Source organism: Vicia villosa, linkage group LG1 (assembly GCF_029867415.1).
Source record: "Vicia villosa cultivar HV-30 ecotype Madison, WI linkage group LG1, Vvil1.0, whole genome shotgun sequence".
Lineage (NCBI taxonomy): Eukaryota > Viridiplantae > Streptophyta > Magnoliopsida > Fabales > Fabaceae > Vicia > Vicia villosa.
In genome coordinates, this window is record NC_081180.1 from 4237813 (window position 1) to 4255294 (window position 17482).

The 17482-nt window shown below is 34.3% G+C and overlaps 2 protein-coding genes across 2 annotated transcripts; both read left to right on the forward strand.

Moving 5' to 3' along the window:
- Nucleotides 1-959: 959 nt before the first annotated feature.
- Nucleotides 960-3617, forward strand: LOC131599831 (probable WRKY transcription factor 31). The gene is made up of 5 exons (XM_058872089.1): nt 960-1389; nt 1534-1758; nt 1851-2165; nt 2337-2450; nt 2533-3617. The coding sequence occupies exons 1-5, from the start codon at nt 1141-1143 to the stop codon at nt 3130-3132; spliced, it is 1503 nt and encodes a 500-aa protein (XP_058728072.1). The 5' UTR covers nt 960-1140; the 3' UTR covers nt 3133-3617.
- Nucleotides 3618-9170: 5553 nt separating this feature from the next.
- On the forward strand, nt 9171-13744 carry LOC131599843 (aspartic proteinase-like). The gene is made up of 14 exons (XM_058872099.1): nt 9171-9327; nt 9630-9971; nt 10189-10249; nt 10668-10762; nt 10865-10977; nt 11183-11351; nt 11443-11482; nt 11603-11667; nt 11982-12095; nt 12227-12291; nt 12398-12554; nt 12639-12758; nt 13243-13331; nt 13434-13744. The coding sequence occupies exons 2-14, from the start codon at nt 9636-9638 to the stop codon at nt 13516-13518; spliced, it is 1509 nt and encodes a 502-aa protein (XP_058728082.1). The 5' UTR covers nt 9171-9327; nt 9630-9635; the 3' UTR covers nt 13519-13744.
- Nucleotides 13745-17482: the final 3738 nt, after the last annotated feature.

A 17482-nucleotide genomic window follows, 5' to 3' on the forward strand; every position in this document is an offset into this window, starting at 1 on the left:
AAGGTTAAGATGGTAGCTAGGGCAATAAAATTCCAAGTCACAATCCAATAGTCAACATTTAACAAATATGTATTTTTTTTCATATTCCATGTTCGATGGTAAAGTTTTGTTTTAAAGAACTCTTCTATCAAGATATCAAAAATAAGATAAAAAAGCTAAATATTATGGATTTTATTTTTTTTGGATTGCCAAATATTGCATTTTTCCATAATATTTTTCAAAAGAATAATTAAAACATTTAAAAGAATTAATAGAAAAATGAAAACAAACATTACAGCAAAAATTGTATGAAGATAACAATTTCTCCCTTATTTTAAATGTAATAACATATAAGAGTAGGGAATCAAACCTTTGAAATAATGTTTTTTTAATTAATTAAATAATTTGGGAATACAAAATATAAAATACTCCTCTAAGATAATTCAAACAATGTTTGATTTAATGTTTTCATTAAATCATTGACTAAACACTTGGCTAATCAAATTTACAAGTCATAAAAAATTATGATTATTATGTTAATTAATTTGATAATTTTGTCAAGATAAACACAAACACAAGATCGTGCTCTGATAAGATGACATGTATCAAGCTAAATAAAAGGTCAAAGTTTGAACTTAAAATAAGACTCCATGTGAAAGAAGACATGTATTTATTAATTACCAACAAAAAAAAAAGAGTCCAAAGAAGGATATAGTCAAAATGAATATTGTACACACAAAAAAAGAGTCAAATTGAATTGAATAACAATATTAGGTACATAAGGTGGAAAGTTGAGATCTGAGTCCTAAATAAGTGAATCGTTGAAACTTGTGGGTGTCCAAGTAAACACAAAACTAAATTAATTTAAAATAATTATATAATTATTAAAGAAAAAAAAAAAGAAAAAATGCATTTGGTTTATATTGCCCCATGTAAACCCTTTTTATAGGCGAACCAATTGCAGCGGGTAGAAGACTTCAGAGACTTGATATTAACCCATACACTTCCCTTTCTTTTTTCTCTCTCTTTGACTTCGTCACTCTCTTCTTCTTTCTTTTCCACCTCTCCATTTTTCTTTCTATATATCTTTATTTCTCATTCTTTCCTCATTCATCTTCGTTCCTATCTTTTTACTACTACAATTATGACATCTTCTCAATAATGAATTCTAGAGAATTGAACATGATGAAATTTCCAATGAGTTTAATTAGCACTTGGTCTGATGATCACGATGATAATGATCAAGATCACGAACATGAAGATGATCATCACCGTCCTCGTGTTATTGTCGATGAAGTCGATTTTTTCTCGGATAGAAAGGAGAAATCATCGTCGCCGGATGATCATGTTTCCGGCGAGAATAATCAGATTTATGATCCTCATTGCAATCTCGATGCTGACCATGTCAACGTAAGCCAATTTTTATTGTTACACTATTTATATGCTATTTTTGTACAATCTTAATTATATATATATTGTTAATAAAAAAATCATATATAGTAAAAATTTATAATAATTTAATTTTTTTTTAAAAATTTGATGGAAATATTGTAGACCGGTTTGCAACTGCTGATTACTAATATTGGAAGTGAGTTGGAGGATGAAACTGCAATAAATGGTGGAGATAAACATGTCAAGAATCTTCAGTTTCAGTTGCAAGAAGAGCTTAGACTTAAGAATGTAGAAAATCAACGGTTGAAGGAGAAGCTAAGTGATTTGCAAATGCGTTATGTGTCTTTAATGCAACAGAATCAACGAAATGAAGCTTCGGAAAATGAGGTAATTCATTAGTAATTCATTGTAGTGAAGTGATTAACTGTTAATTGATTAATGGATTAATAGATTAATGGATTTTGATACTATTGTTCAAGACTGTGAATGGAAAAGCTGAGGGGGGAGATTCTGTGTCTAGGAAGTTTGTGAGTGGTTCAACATCAGAAGTAGTTGATCCAAAAGTATTACATTCTCCTAATTTGGATGAAAGAAAGCGATCAAAGTCGCCTCGGAACAACAATAAAACTGATCAGAAAGAGCCTGATCCAGAATCAACAGATCAACTGGTACAAGTTTGGGAGCCAAATAAACTTCCAAGATTAAACCCTTCCAATGCCACTGATCAGGCTGCTGCTGAAGCTACTATGAGAAAAGCACGCGTCTCGGTTCGTGCCCGATCAGAAGCCCACATGGTATGTATTGTCTCAGAAGCATCAACACATACACAGACACTGACATGTTGACATAAGTAATAATTTTATTACTAATATGTCAGCCAGACATCATCAGACACGTTTTTGTTCAGAGATATAGGTTACTTTGTTTCGAGCTGAATTAATGAACTAATTGGTCACAATTTGCAGATCAATGATGGCTGCCAATGGCGAAAATATGGACAGAAAATGGCAAAGGGAAACCCTTGTCCTCGAGCATATTACCGATGCACAATGGCAGTCGGTTGCCCCGTTCGCAAGCAAGTGAGTCTTACTTACTAGTCTGATAAATCAATCAATATGTATAAGATTGATTTAAATTTACATGATGTTATCAAATTTATAGGTTCAGCGTTGTGCTGAGGACAAAACAATTCTGATAACAACATATGAAGGGACACACAGTCATCCACTGCCACCTGCTGCTATGCCGATGGCGTCAACCACCGCAGCCGCTGCCACCGTCTTACTATCTGGATCAATGTCAAGTGCTGATGGGGTGGTGAACCCAAATTTACTATCTAGAATTCTTCCAAACTGCTCTTCCAGCATGGCCACACTCTCAGCAACAGCACCATTTCCTACTGTCACACTAGACCTCACACATGACAACACAGATAATAACAATAACCAAACTTCCCATTCCCAATTTCATCTTGGACAGCCTCAAAACTTTGGATCAGGACAATTACCACAAGTCATTGCACAAGCACTTTATAACCAATCCAAATTCTCTGGCCTTCAACTGTCTCAAGATGTTGGAGGCTCTTCCCAATTGCACTCATCTCAACAAGCTTCATCACTCAGTGCTGCCATCACTGCTGATCCAAACTTCACCGCAGCAATCGCCGCCGCTATCTCCACCATAATTGGTGCTGGTTCTCCCAACAACAACAGCAACAACAACAATCCTAATATCCTCAACAGTGCTGCTTACAATCAGTAGTTTTTTTTTTCTTTCAGGAAACTATAAACTCTTTGGTTCTATATTTGGATTTAGTTATATTTTTCTTGCAATTATTTTTTTATTTTTTAAAAAAGAAAGTGTTTGAAGCAAAATGAATTTGTGGATGTTCATATTGCTTTTGCTCACTAGGTTTTGGAATACAACATTTCTTTCGTTCTTCATTGTTTCATTTTTTATTTTTATAGAAAGCATTGTTTCATCTTCATTATCTACCCAAGAAATAATAACTATAGTATTCAATTTTTTCATTTTATTTATTCTTTTTTAAACTTGGTCTCCTTATTATTAGTTAACTTAACCTACATTCTAAAAATATTTAAAACAACATGCAGTCCATGAAGCCCTAAAAATGCGCCTAAAGCTATATAAATAATGTGGGGAGAAAGTAATAGTTTTTTCCATTGGTCAAGAAACACTGCTCTCTTAATATATACATTGAATTGAGTCATGGAGGTTCACGCCAACCAAGTTCTCACTCCGGCAGAAAAAATTACAACAAACACTGCCATAAAATATGAATTTTTTTTATTAATTAAACAATAAATATTATCATATTAATTTTATAGCTTAATATGAATTTTATTAATTAAACAATAAATATTATCATATTAATTTTATTCTAAAGTTTAATATATAAACATCTTTATTACAAACATGAAGAATTTTGGAGTTAAAATATGTTTGCACAATAATAATTTTTGTAATAATTAAGAGTTGAACTCAATACAAAAAATATGAAATTTAAAAAAAAAAATCAACTATGCAGTTAAGATGTCATTTTATATATTTATAATTAAATTAAATATTTTTTGGTCTAGATTAAATTGTTTGGTCCTATTTTAATTTGACCAAATTTGTAAAGCAGGTAAGGTATATATTAAGCAGGTGAAGAATAAATGTGAACATGTTTGAGCTTGTTATAGACCAACATGTTTGAATAGTTGATGAGGTAGCATGTGATGTGATGAGAAAATAATATGGTTTTTATTTTCAACTCCTGTCAAAATCAGCCCTGCAGCCTAGATGGAAAGTAATAGTTGATACTTTTATTAGTAATTCATTTTGCATTTAGTTTACAATGAAATATAAATTAAGTATATGTTGTATTTATTGACTTAGTTGGTTTATATCAATTAAATAAAACCTACACGTGGGAGAGGGAGAACATTGTGTGTCATACTCATACATACCCGTGTGAAATCTTATTTATGAATAAGAAAAAGAAAATTAAAACGACTCTGCACGATGCAACAACTATGAATTTGAATAGTCTTTCCACTTACCGCAATGTAAATTTGTTGGGTAGCATCATTCGTTTCTCATTTCTCTCCTTTGTGCCTCGTTTATTAACAAAAAGAATATATGAGAGGAAATTGCGGTTTTGAATTAGATTTGACCAAACTCAACATTCAACCCATAGACACTCTAGTTTAGTTGAGGTAAATAAAATAGATTGTTTCTACACTTTTGAAAATCTAATTTTGTCCTTCGCGTATTTGAAAATGCATTTTCGATGTAATTAACACCACACCAAAATTTTTTATATTTTTTTAGTTTTACCCCTGTTTTAAAAAAAAATAGTTTGGAGATGCATCTCCATATACGTCCAATATTTTTTTAGTTTTACCCCTGTTTTAAAAGAAAATAGTTTGGAGATGCATCTCCATATACGGTTTGGACGTATTCGGAGTTGCATCTCCGAAATACTCACTACATTCATTTATTGAATTTTGTTATTTGCGCAACTAATTTTAAAAATAATTTAGTGGTATTTTCGAAGATGCATCACCCAAAATGGCTAGCAAAAAGGTTGATAAAACACCACATTACATGAGATTCTTTTTCATGCTAAAGCAAGCAACCATTGCCAAAAAACTCTCTCTTTCTCAATCATCTTTTCAACACCAAAACATCATTCTTGTATTTCATCACTTCAAAGGGAGCAAAACAAGTTGGAATTGCAGGTAACAGTCATTCTTTTCATCCCCATTCCTTGCATTAATCCATTTTGGAAGTTTCATTTTTGAAGTTGAAAAATGACCGTTGAGTCCGGAGATGCATCTCCTGACAAATTTATAGGTGGTTCGGAAGTGCGTTTCTGAATTGTCATGATAGTCTGAATTTTCACCCTATTCTTCTGTTTTTTGTGGTAATAGCTATGATGCACCCGGATATGTTTTCCAAAGCTATTGTAAGTGTGGATGTTAAAGCGGTCAAAGTGAAGCATGATGTTAAAATGGATAAAATGCATGATGACGTTCAACTAGAAGAAGCGAATGATAATGTTAAATCGAATGGTCGACCGACCGTTGTAAAGGTAGATGTTCATGCGTAATTTATAAATCAAGAAGTGTTTTTTGTTCGTGAACATATGCTACAATGAGTCCGTAGGGAGGCCAACAAATTGAGGTTTGTCATTGTAATTGGAAGGTCTGACAATGGTTTGGATAGAAGACAAGCATTTGTAACACTAGTATGCGAAAGAAGTGACACGTACCAACCAAAGATTAGGAAGTTGAAACGATATGACACGAAAACGGGGAAATGTGAGTGTTCATTTAAATTGTGCGGATACCGTGTTGCGTAGGGGTGCTCGCGGTGCGGTTTTGACGAAAAAAATCATCCGAACCGCAAGAGAAAAAATAGTGCGGTTTGGTTTGGTTCGGTTGGCTTTTAAAAAAAATCCGAACCAAACTAAATCAAACTAATGCGGTTTGGTTCGGTGCGGTTGGTTCGGTTTTTTACAAATATTTTATTGAGCCATACATACACATATAGATGATAACATAATTTTGTATTTATACATTCATACACTATCAAATAACAACAAAACTCGTCATATTTTGACAACAATTTTCCATTTAATATGTAAAAATTAAATTAGACAAAAGTAGAATATTAAACATAAAATAATAGCATAAAACAATATAAAAATTATTATAACGAAACAAAAAAATAAAAGAGACGAAAGATTAGTGAAAGTGAAAAAAAAAGTGTTGAGAGATTAGAGAAGAAGATATGCAATAAAAGCGAAACTGAAATACGGAACATTTACATAAAAATGAGAAGGTGAAAAAAAAAGAATATAAGAGAGTAGAGATTATAGAAGAAGAGGGAAGATGTATGTGGCAAAGAAGGTGCGATAATGTTATTAGAGATTTTAGAAGATCGGGACTGAAATTATATGTGTAAGGATGATAAAATTGTTCGTAATCATAATGCTAATGTATAATAAGTTTAAGTTTGGGTTGGATTTGAGTTAGTAAAATTTAGGTTGTAACATAGTGCGGTTTGATTCGGTTTGGTTTGGTTTACAAAATACAAACCGCAAACCGAACCGAACCGTGCGGTTTTGTAAAAACTGACCCAAACTAATCCGAACCAAATGCGGTTTTTTGCGGTTTCGGTTTGGTTTGGTTTGGTTTGCGGTTTTCTATTGGGTTGGTTTGGTTTTGATCACCCCTAGGGTTGCGGATGAGACATGGAAATTTGATGTGATTTCTAGAATGCATAATCATGGATTGAATGACAGGTTATACGGTCATCCTATTATATGTTGCCTTGTTATGGAGGAAAGGCAACTTATTTCAGACATGCCATTAAACATGACGGCGCCGAAAAACATACTCGCATATTTGAAACACAAAAGACCTATAAATGTCTCAAATATCAAGCAAATATACAATGCGCGCGTATTCAAGACAACAAGGATGTAAGAGGACAAAATCTGAAATGCAACAACTGTTGAAAATGGCGACTATGTTTCGAGCTACAGAGTTTGTGATGATAAAGTCATCGTTCGAGATATATTTTTGAGTTATCCCGATTTTGTGAAATTGTTCAACACCTTTCCCTCCGTGCTCATAATTGACTCAACACACAAGACAAATATGTATAGACTCCCACTCTTGGAAATTGTTGGTGTCAATTCTACGGAGATGACTTATTCAGTCGGTTTTGCATTTTGTAAAATGAAAAAGAGGACAGTGTTATATGGGTTTTGGAAATGCGTAAGACAATGTTTAAGGACCAAAAAACATTCCACAAGTCATAATCACTGATTGCGAAATCTTGTGAAAACCCCCTAATTAATCCTTGATCTTGGAGGAAAACCCTAGCTGGATTTATCTTGAAACTCCCAAAGAATTTCCAACCCAATTGAATACAACGAACTTAATTGGACCTTATCAAATTATTTCTTGATCACACAACAAAAATAATTGTGTGTAATTGTTGTATGTATATAATGAGAGAGGATGGAGATGAAGAAAAATTCTTTGAATGTTTGTAGTTCCAATCACTTTGAAAATGATGCATGAATATGTATGTGTGTAAAAGAGAAAGCAGAAAAAGTCAGGTTGGCAAAATTTCAAAATTTGATATTTTAAATTTAAGGAGTCAACCCATTCTCTTAGGGAGTCAACTCATATGAGTTGGGGAGTTGACCCATGCTGCCTGGGACTCGAATCCAAGTGGACAAAAAATAATGAAGAAAAATTGCTTTAGTGGGAGTCGATCCATTTGTGTTGTATGTCGACTCCAAGGACCAATGTGTCGGCTCCAAGGGGGCATATAATTTGTTTTCAAATTTCCTTCATAAGGAGTTGACTTCTAACATGGATGTGTTGATTCATAAGCTAGTTTTCATGGAAAATCATATTTTTGACTTGTCCAAATGTTTTGACTTGTTATATAAATGTCTTAAGGTGAAAAAGCAACCTAGACATATAAATATAAGATCTAATGTACAAATACTACATATTACTTAGTTTTGACATAATTCTAAACATCTAAGAAAAGGTATTGCACTCAGACATGTAACACCCGAGACAAACGAGAGCAAGGAATGGTTGCCAGTGCACGAGGCATGACAATGAGTGGCTCCATGCAGCTTATAGGAAAAAATCGAATTCACATCAGAATGAGAGGAATCTTAAGGATGTGCAGGTATCATACTGCATGGTTGAATGTGAGACCTTTTGGAAAGTTTCTTAGAAAGCGTGTGAATGAGGAAAAACCATGCTCAAAAAATCGATGTTGGTTTGTGGGGGTCAGTCGATAATCTTGAAAGCAGTTTGAGGCGTTATATTATACTCTAAACAACCAATAGTTATCTCAATAATCCAAAATTATCTCAACAATATGAGCCATATTCAAACGGTTACTGTTATGTATAAACAAAATGAGGATATGTGTATATGCATAAAGTGATGAAACTAATATATGAAAAAACATGTTTTAGAAGAGAAATGCATAAAAATAGAGAGGAACATAGAAACAAAGATGTGAAACGGAAACATGAGAAAGCTCGGATGCAATAGAGATTAAAAAACTCACTCAGGGTTGGATGCAATAGTGATGAACCAAATATATATATATATATATATATATATATATATATATATATATATATATATATATATAAGAAAACATGATTTAGAAGAAAAATGGAGGAACATTGTTACAGAAATGTGACAAAAAAAAAACTTAGGTATCAAATAGATGAGAAAGAATGAATTGTTTTCATGTTAGAAGAAGGGTATTGATACTTGATTTATTTTTAGGAAAATACTAACAAGTGCCCCATGGGCACTCTTTAAAAACTTAAAAAAATAAATTTTTCTTGAAAATATACCTAATTAATGCATCAAAAATTGAAATAGTAAATTTTTAAAAAAATATTTTCTTTAAATAGAATACTTAAAGAGTGTCACTGGGACACTCGTTAGCATGACCCTTATTTTTATGGTGCTCATCAAAATAAGTGTTAATAAATATATTTTTTTATTAATTATAAGCAATTAAAAAAAAATTATAAATGATATTTATAAGAAACGATAAATTGGAAATGATGGATCATTCGGCTGGAATAAATCCATCTGGAAAACCGTGACTCGGGAAAACGCAGAGAGGGTGGGCCATCCTTTTAAATCAACGGCTTAAATATCGTTCAACGAGCGGTCACGATTGAAAGATATCACCGACTGAAAAAAAAGTGGTTACGTTGCGTTGTTTTTAGGCCCATCTCAAAGAAAGGAATAACAGTTGAGAACCGAATGGTTGGTGTTGGTGTGACAGTGTGTTAAGTTATTACTTATTAGTCTGCTCTTTTTTTCATTCTACATTTTGATCCTTCTCTTCTCTTCTTCGACTATCTTTTCCTCACATTGCTTGGTAAATCTCCATTCTCATTTTCTTCTATTTTTTTTCTCTTTTCCTAAATTTATTCATTATATCGTTTATTAGGTTTTTTTCTCACTTATTTTGCCATAATATTAGTATAATTGTGCGTTTCTAGTTTGTTTAGTAATCAAAATTTCTAATGTTTTGTCCACATTGGATCGGTGAATTGAATATTACAGATTATGGTTTAAATTTGTTATTATGTCATGCATTTTGAATTCTTACGTACTCTTACTTTTATTATTATTTAAATTGGATTTCTAAAAATTGATTTTATTAATTTGGATGAATAGGATAACATGGGGAACAAATTGCATGGAATAGTGTTGTGTTTGTTGGTGTCGACTCTTTTGCTTTCTGCGGTATCATTTGCATCCAGTGATGGCCTCAGAAGGATTGGATTGAAAAAGATTAAATTTGACCCTAACAATAAGCTTGCTCAGAATGTTAAAAAGTATAATGGCCAAAACAATTTGCTTCGTTCCGAAGAAACTGATATTGTTGCATTGAAGAATTACCTAGATGCTCAGTACTATGGTGAAATATCTATTGGAACATCTCCTCAGAAGTTCACTGTGGTTTTTGATACTGGCAGCTCTAATTTGTGGGTTCCGTCCTCCAAATGTACCTTCTCGGTGAGCAGCTTTCATATGCTCGAGCTCGTGTATTTAATTTGAAAGTTGAATTAATTGAATGTAATCACATGTATCAGTGCCGGTCACAAATAATAAATGTTGACATCAGACATGTATTCAATTAGAAGTGTTGGTGCTTTAGAGTTAATGAATGTGTGTGTTATATTTTCTTTGACGTTTCTTGTATTTATTCACTTCATTTTACATGTTGGTGCAGGTTGCATGCTACTTCCATGCCAAGTACAGGTCAACCAAATCAACTACATATAAGAAAAATGGTTTGTCTCCTTCTCTTTATGATTTAGAAAATCTATTCTCTAATGTTTTTATTTTTTATTTTTTTTAATGGCTACTCTCTAATGTTTGTGTTACTGCATCGTGTTCATTACATTTCCCAGAGTAGTTTGAAGTCTAATTTTGTTGTTGTTATTGTTGTTGTCGTCGTCTCTGTGGTGTTTAAATAGGAACAAACATGTATTCATTTCCCAAAATATGAAACAATGTAAGGTCTTCATATGCTTTTACCATTAGTTTGGATTTCTACCATCCACCCTTTGGTTATCGGCAATTCCTAGTCTTTGACATATTGTAATTTGTTTTGGCAATTCTCATGTATATAACTCGCGTTTATCTATTTTGGGCTACTTATCTTTGTTTATAGTATAATATTTTTCTTGGCTTCTTCCGATTATCTAGGGACTGCTGCTGCAATTCATTATGGTACTGGGGCAATTTCTGGCTTCTTTAGCTATGACAATGTCAAAGTTGGTGACATAGTTGTCAAAAATCAGGTAATACTTATCAGTCGTCTTGTTTGTGTCAAAGGGGTAACTTTGCTTCTTTCGTAGTATGTTTGATTATTAATCAACATAGCACCTTTTGACCCCTATCAGGAATTTATTGAAGCAACTAAGGAGCCTAGTGTTACCTTTTTGGTGGCCAAATTTGATGGTATATTGGGACTTGGATTTCAAGAGATATCAGTTGGAAATGCCGTTCCAGTATGGTATGGTTACATCTAAATTTGATTTTTTGTTCATCATTTTGTTAGGATTTTATTGAATGGTTGCCTAGGTAAGGTTTATCAGACTCCCTCGGTGGATGTGACCCTTCTATAGATCTGTTCATAGTGGAAACCTTATAGCTCCAAACTTCCCTTTTGTTAAAGTTTATTGAATCACTGTGTCATTATTGGATCTTATGTGTCACAGGTACAATATGGTTGAGCAAGGTCTTATTCAGGAACCAGTATTTTCATTTTGGTTCAACCGTAAACCGGAGGAAGAGGAAGGGGGTGAGATTGTTTTTGGTGGTGTTGATCCTGCTCACTACAAGGGAAATCACACTTATGTTCCTGTGACAAGAAAAGGATATTGGCAGGTTAATTAGTAAATATTATTTTTTGATACTTCAAATTTTTTTGGTTTTTACCCTCTTTCTCTGATTTTCTGTTTTTTTCTTTCTTTTCCAGTTTGATATGGAAGATGTAATTATTGGTGGTAATTCCACTGGTATGTGTAGATTACTGTAGGCAAAAATACCAATTTAGTTTCCTAGTATATGATAGCATTTTCATATATGGGTCTTGGCATTAATTACATTGGTTTGGTGTGTTCTTATGGTCATTTCAGGATATTGTGCTGATGGCTGTTCGGCCATTGCTGACTCAGGGACTTCTTTGTTAGCAGGTCCAACGGTATGAATAAATGCCTGTAGATATAGATTAATATCTAGCTTTTTCGTTTTTCGACTTCAGAATTTAATAGATTAGTAGACTTGCTACTGATAGGAATTGGAAAGATCTATCATCTGGGATAATAATTTAAACTGCTCTCAAGTTTAACATGTTATATGCAGCACTCTAATGTCTCTTTGGTGAGACTGTTTTAGTTGGGGCCTTTAGAAACTGAAATCTTGTATTCAGTTTAAATTTCCAACTGAAAAAAATGCATTGACTTATGCTTTTTACTAGCTTGTTTCTATCTATGGCCATGTGATTTATTACTGTAGACTGTAATTACCATGATAAACGATGCAATTGGAGCATCTGGAGTTGCAAGCAAAGAGTGCAAGACCATTGTTGCGGAGTATGGTCAAACAATATTGGACCTGCTTTTATCTGAAGTGAGTGCCATTTTTAATTTGTTTTTGGCATATCTTTGTTGATTTGATTGCTACCTTTGGTCATGAATGATATGTTAAGAAATTTTCTTTTAGAATGAATTTTCCTATGCTTTGTCTCTACTCCTTTATAGGCACAGCCGAGGAAGATCTGTTCCCAAATTGGATTGTGTGCTTTTGATGGCACTCGTGGTGTTACGTAAGGCCCCAATATGTTTTTACACTTTAACCCTTTGGTCATTGAATCAAAATTCTATTGCACCGTGATTAACATTTTACGGGTCTTTCATTTTTTCCACTTTTAGTTTGGGTATCGAGAGTGTGGTTGATGAGAATGAAAGAAAATCATCTGGTGGTTTTCGCACTGCTACTTGTTCTGCCTGTGAGATGGCAGTTGTTTGGATGCAGAACCAGCTGAAGCAAAATAAGACCCAAGATCAGATACTAACCTATATCAATAATGTGAGTTAGTTGTCTTAATCCTAGTCCTGCTATTTGAGTATCCGATTACACCTCTTGATTCTCAGCTTAATGGTGATTTTGCAGCTTTGTGATAAAATACCTAGTCCAATGGGAGAATCAGCTGTCGATTGTGAGAATATCTCTTCCTTGCCTGTAGTTTCCTTCACAATTGGTGGAAGAAATTTTGACCTTGCCCCAAAGGAGGTAAAGTCCCCAATCTGATTGATCGCTTTTGCAATTGCTGGTCACTAATTTTTTTTAATGTTACCGAAATAAGTTAAATTTATGCGGACCAATAAAAATTATAATTATGGAGAAGTAGGTGCCTATGCATTGGGTAATGCTAATTTCACATAATGATTAAGTTGTTTAGGTGGTTAAAATCGGATTGGTATTTAGTTAAATGTGAAGACGCATGAGGTCACCACATGATTTCCAGCTTCTATAATCAACCTCTAAAAAGCATAGAGGGACACGATTAAATCACAGCGTGGATTCATACATGATACTACTAATCTAAAACAGTTTGAACTAGACTGTATTACAAATTTTTATCAATGAAGTAATGTTATACAGTAGCAATGTAGGACTTGAAGTTGTATATTTTTATGCATGAATGTTATTCTGTTTCATGCTCTCTATTGTTATCAACTCAATTCTCATTCAGTTTTCCATTTGGTTTATTCAGTACATACTTAAGGTGGGCGAAGGTCCTGCAGCTCAGTGCATCAGCGGCTTTATTGCTCTAGATGTTCCTCCTCCACAAGGCCCTCTCTGGTACATCAAATGTCATTTACTCGCATAATTGAATTTTTCTTCTTTCATGAACCTTTCCCTCATTTTCAATTAATTGTGATAGTTGCATTTATCTAAATGCAGGATTCTTGGAGATATCTTCATGGGGAGTTACCACACAGTCTTTGATTTCGGTAAATCACGAGTCGGATTTGCTGAGGCAGCTTAAAGAACGAAGGCTATCGTCTCTAGGATCACTCTTATTTGCTATTTATTTGCGCCCGCTGGCAATCATTAAACTATGGATGGACTAAATAGCTTCAAAGATTTATTTGTGTCTGTGGCCATATTGAATACCAAGATTATGTATGTATGCAGTTCATGGATACAGTTCTAGTAGCAAGATGGATGTAAGATATTAATATGGTTATGCCAAGTACAAAAACAATTCAATACTGGTTATGCTTCTTTGATTATTGGATACGCCTGGTTCTTAAAAACGACAGACATGACAACAAGTAGAAAATAGGATATGCAAATATTACTCACTATAGTACTGATTTAGTAGGAATGAAAATAATTTATTAGGTTTTATTAGGTATTATGAACAACTAGTATGAAATAATTATGAATGATGGCTTATTAAATTATTATTGTATAATATTATTTAAAAAAATTAATTACTATTCATTTATTTTTGTTACAAGAAGGGCTTAAGTCCCGAACAAAAAAACCTACATAGAAATAATCTGGAGAATAGAACTCCACCAAATCATCATCTAATGCGATCTGAACACGAACTATAATTATACACGGTCTCATTAAGATCTAATGCGATAAGATGTCCGCACAAAGATTAGCTTCTCAATAATCATGGTTAAAAAGCACATCCCATTCCATTAGTTTAAGATTAGCTTCTCAATAATCATGGTTAAAAAGCACATCCCATACCATTAGTTTTTGAATTTTGTTGATCATGGTTCTACCTATGGAATTACTATTTTCTACGCTTTTGTTTGCGAGTTTGGAAGAGAGGGGAGGAGAATTTTCGAAATTTTAAAAAAATATAAAAAAATATTTGATATTTTTTGAAAAATAATTTTATTTAAAATGATAAAAGAGTCATTATTATTATTATTATTATATTTTTAATATTTATAATACTATAACAACCTAAAAGATATTTGGAAAATTCATGTAAGCCCTTTAAAATCCTCCAAAATCCTCATTCAATACAACTTTTGAGTTCTCCCATTTTATAGAATTTTTGGTGTTAGAATAAAATCAAATCCTCCAAAACTCTTCTACCCAATTTTTTTAATTCTTTTCACCAAATTCTTCTTATTTTCTAAAGCCATCTTCTCCCTTCCCCTCCAAACTCGCATACAAAGCCTAAAGCTTAGTCACATACACACAACACACTCCAAGGTTCCTAGAAAAATCTCTAATAGATCCACTCACCATTGCTTCCCCATAGAATTCCTCCACACCTAAACTCTCTCATCCTCTTTACACGCTCCGTCTGTATTTTCAATTTAACCTATCTCGAAGGTAGCGATTTCCAAATAATAAGTCGCACAATTTAACCCACCTCGAAGGCAGTCGTTTCCGAATAATAAGTCAAAGTAATAAGTCGCACCTCCCTTTGAATGTTGCTAGCAGTGTTCGAAACATGTATCGCGTTGCTATAATCTTTAACCAACTTTGCAGCAAACTCCACAGACGAAACCGCTCTCATGAAATGATCCTCATACACCTCTTCATTACGTTAGATAATTTCTTTATGCACCCATACACCTTCTTATAGATCTCCGGTGAAAACTCCAAAATACTCCTATATTTTGGATATGCATCTGCGAAGTCACATTTTATCTAAAAAAAGGTGACTTCGGAGATGCATACGCGAAATCACCTTTTTTTCTAAAAAAAATTGACTTCGAATATGCATATCTGAGTAGTTTAACATATTCAGAGAGCATAAACAAACACCCCTACCCTTGCCATTCTCTTCAAACACACAATACACCCCAAATAAATAAAAAAACTCATTTTCTCCTAACACTACATTGAAGTTGAAAAGCTCCATTGAAGATTCTCAAGCTCCAAAAGTTCCATAGAAACATTCACATTCATTCCAACTTATCTTTAAAACTAAAAAAATTGTGTAAGTTTTCTCTACTCATTACCTCATCCTCAAACTTGTTATTAGGTTTGTTAGAATCTATGATTATGTGCAGGTTGATGTTATTGTAGTTCAATATTAGTGTTTGAATGTTAAAAATTGGATTTTGGATGAGTTAGGGCAAGAAGTGGAAGCTTTGAAAAAATGGTTGTTCGCAGGTTGTTTCGCAAGTACATATCTGAAATCCCCCTCAACCAGTTTCGGATACGCAGTTGCGAAATCTTCCCAGAGTTGATATTATTTTAAATTTTCAAATTTGTTTCATTAAATGGATGTTAAATCATTCCCTTACCTTACCTCTTATTAAATAGTCATATTTTTTTAGAAAAATGGTTGACAACCAGGAACCGACCGATCGGCTAAGACAAGGGAGGCCAAGTCAGACAGCCTTAGCTCGGCATCAGAGAACCACACAACAAGGAATGACTCAGGGACAGGGTCTAGTCCAAGTGGAGGAAGCTCCTGCAAGATCCTCATATGCATCGAAGAGTCGTCTGTCTCGGGCGTCTTACTCTCGTGCCCATGCGCAGGTTGAGGTTACTCGGGAGGAGGTAACCAAGCATGGTGAGGTACCTGAGGAGGAGGTTCACCCTGAGCATGACGAGGTTGCTCAGGAGGATGTACATGATGCATAAGAGGGAGAAACATCAGCTACCCAAGAAGGCCTTCTGACACGTCTCTCCTAATATATTATCGTGACTATGCCGCTCGCCATATTTGGGACGACGAGTTTGTTTTCTTATTGCACTTTTAAATTTAAACGGTTTACTTATAAATATCTGGGATGGATTTAAACGGTCTACTAACATTGTTTATTTTTTGTGACAGGAACGGGTGCCAATAAAATCCGTGAAGCATTCGCGGAAAATCTTTGATCTCTTTAAACCGCAGGTTGAGTGGTTTGGTGATGTTGATTTTGGATCCGGACTTGGCGGAATATGTTGTACCAGATATGTTCCTATAAGCCACGACATGCAGGGTTTATTTGCCGAAAGATGGCACAAGGAGAAGTCGTCTTTCCACTTTCCTGTTAGGGAGTTGACAATCACCCTCCATGATGTGGCTTATCTGATCCACCTGCATATCAGAGGGGGGTTACTCAACCATTTTCAGATACAATGAGTTGAGGCGATCGAGTGGATGGTGGATTATCTAGGTATGGATCCTTTTGCGGCCAATTTTGAGTGTGGAACAACGAATGAGGCGCATGTCAAGTTCTCCACCCTGAAAGAGCTTTATGAACACCACTTTTTGGCGGCAGCTGAGGCCGAGGATGAGAGTGATGCGATTTTTGTTGAGTACCACCGCGGTTGTTCTTTCTGGTGTTAGTTCATGTTCTTGGTTGGCACGTCACTCTTTATGGATAAAAGTGCAACCTACATGGACGTTACATACCTTCAGTATTTTATGGATTTGAATACAATTCATGAGTGGAACTAGGGGACCGCTATTCTAATATACCTATATCAGAAGCTAAATGAAGCATGCAACTGGAGGACCAGACAGTTGACTTGCTCTTGCACACTCCTCACGGTCCCTTTCTTTTTAATTATATGACATTTAATATGTTATTTATTAACTTGTACTTACTTACATATTTTGTTATTTGTGTTTCAGAGCTGGATCATCTCTTACTTCCACCGCATTCATGGCTACGATCCTGATCCATTGTACACTGATGACATGCCTAGGGCTGCATGATACGTCCTCCAAAGGGGGAATCATAAAGTGACGTCATATCAGGTATACCTCGATCGTACTACTCATGATGACATAAATTGGACGCCCTTCCGTGATTACCACCATGTTGTCCCCTTCGACCGCATCTCATTATATTCCAGATGGTTAGCATGTGGAACAAATCCCATGGTCAAGTATTTGCCGGAACAATGCATCAGACAGTTTGGACGCGATTAGATGATACCTAGGTCTCCATTTGAGGATGCTCCCGACACCATTACCCGCCGAGCTCTCATTGATATCTTTCAGTATTGGGAGCACAATTTGGTTC

Bases quoted from the DNA above. Each gene is read 5' to 3' on its own strand.
- LOC131599843 (XM_058872099.1), top strand. From the start codon at position 9,636: ATGGGGAACAAATTGCATGGAATAGTGTTGTGTTTGTTGGTGTCGACT. The intron at 10,250-10,667 runs GTTTGTCTCCTT...CCGATTATCTAG, and splicing joins AACTACATATAAGAAAAATG to GGACTGCTGCTGCAATTCAT. The intron at 13,332-13,433 runs GTACATCAAATG...ATCTAAATGCAG, and splicing joins CCTCCACAAGGCCCTCTCTG to GATTCTTGGAGATATCTTCA.
- LOC131599831 (XM_058872089.1), top strand. From the start codon at position 1,141: ATGAATTCTAGAGAATTGAACATGATGAAATTTCCAATGAGTTTAATT. The intron at 1,390-1,533 runs GTAAGCCAATTT...GAAATATTGTAG, and splicing joins TCGATGCTGACCATGTCAAC to ACCGGTTTGCAACTGCTGAT. The intron at 2,166-2,336 runs GTATGTATTGTC...CACAATTTGCAG, and splicing joins CCCGATCAGAAGCCCACATG to ATCAATGATGGCTGCCAATG.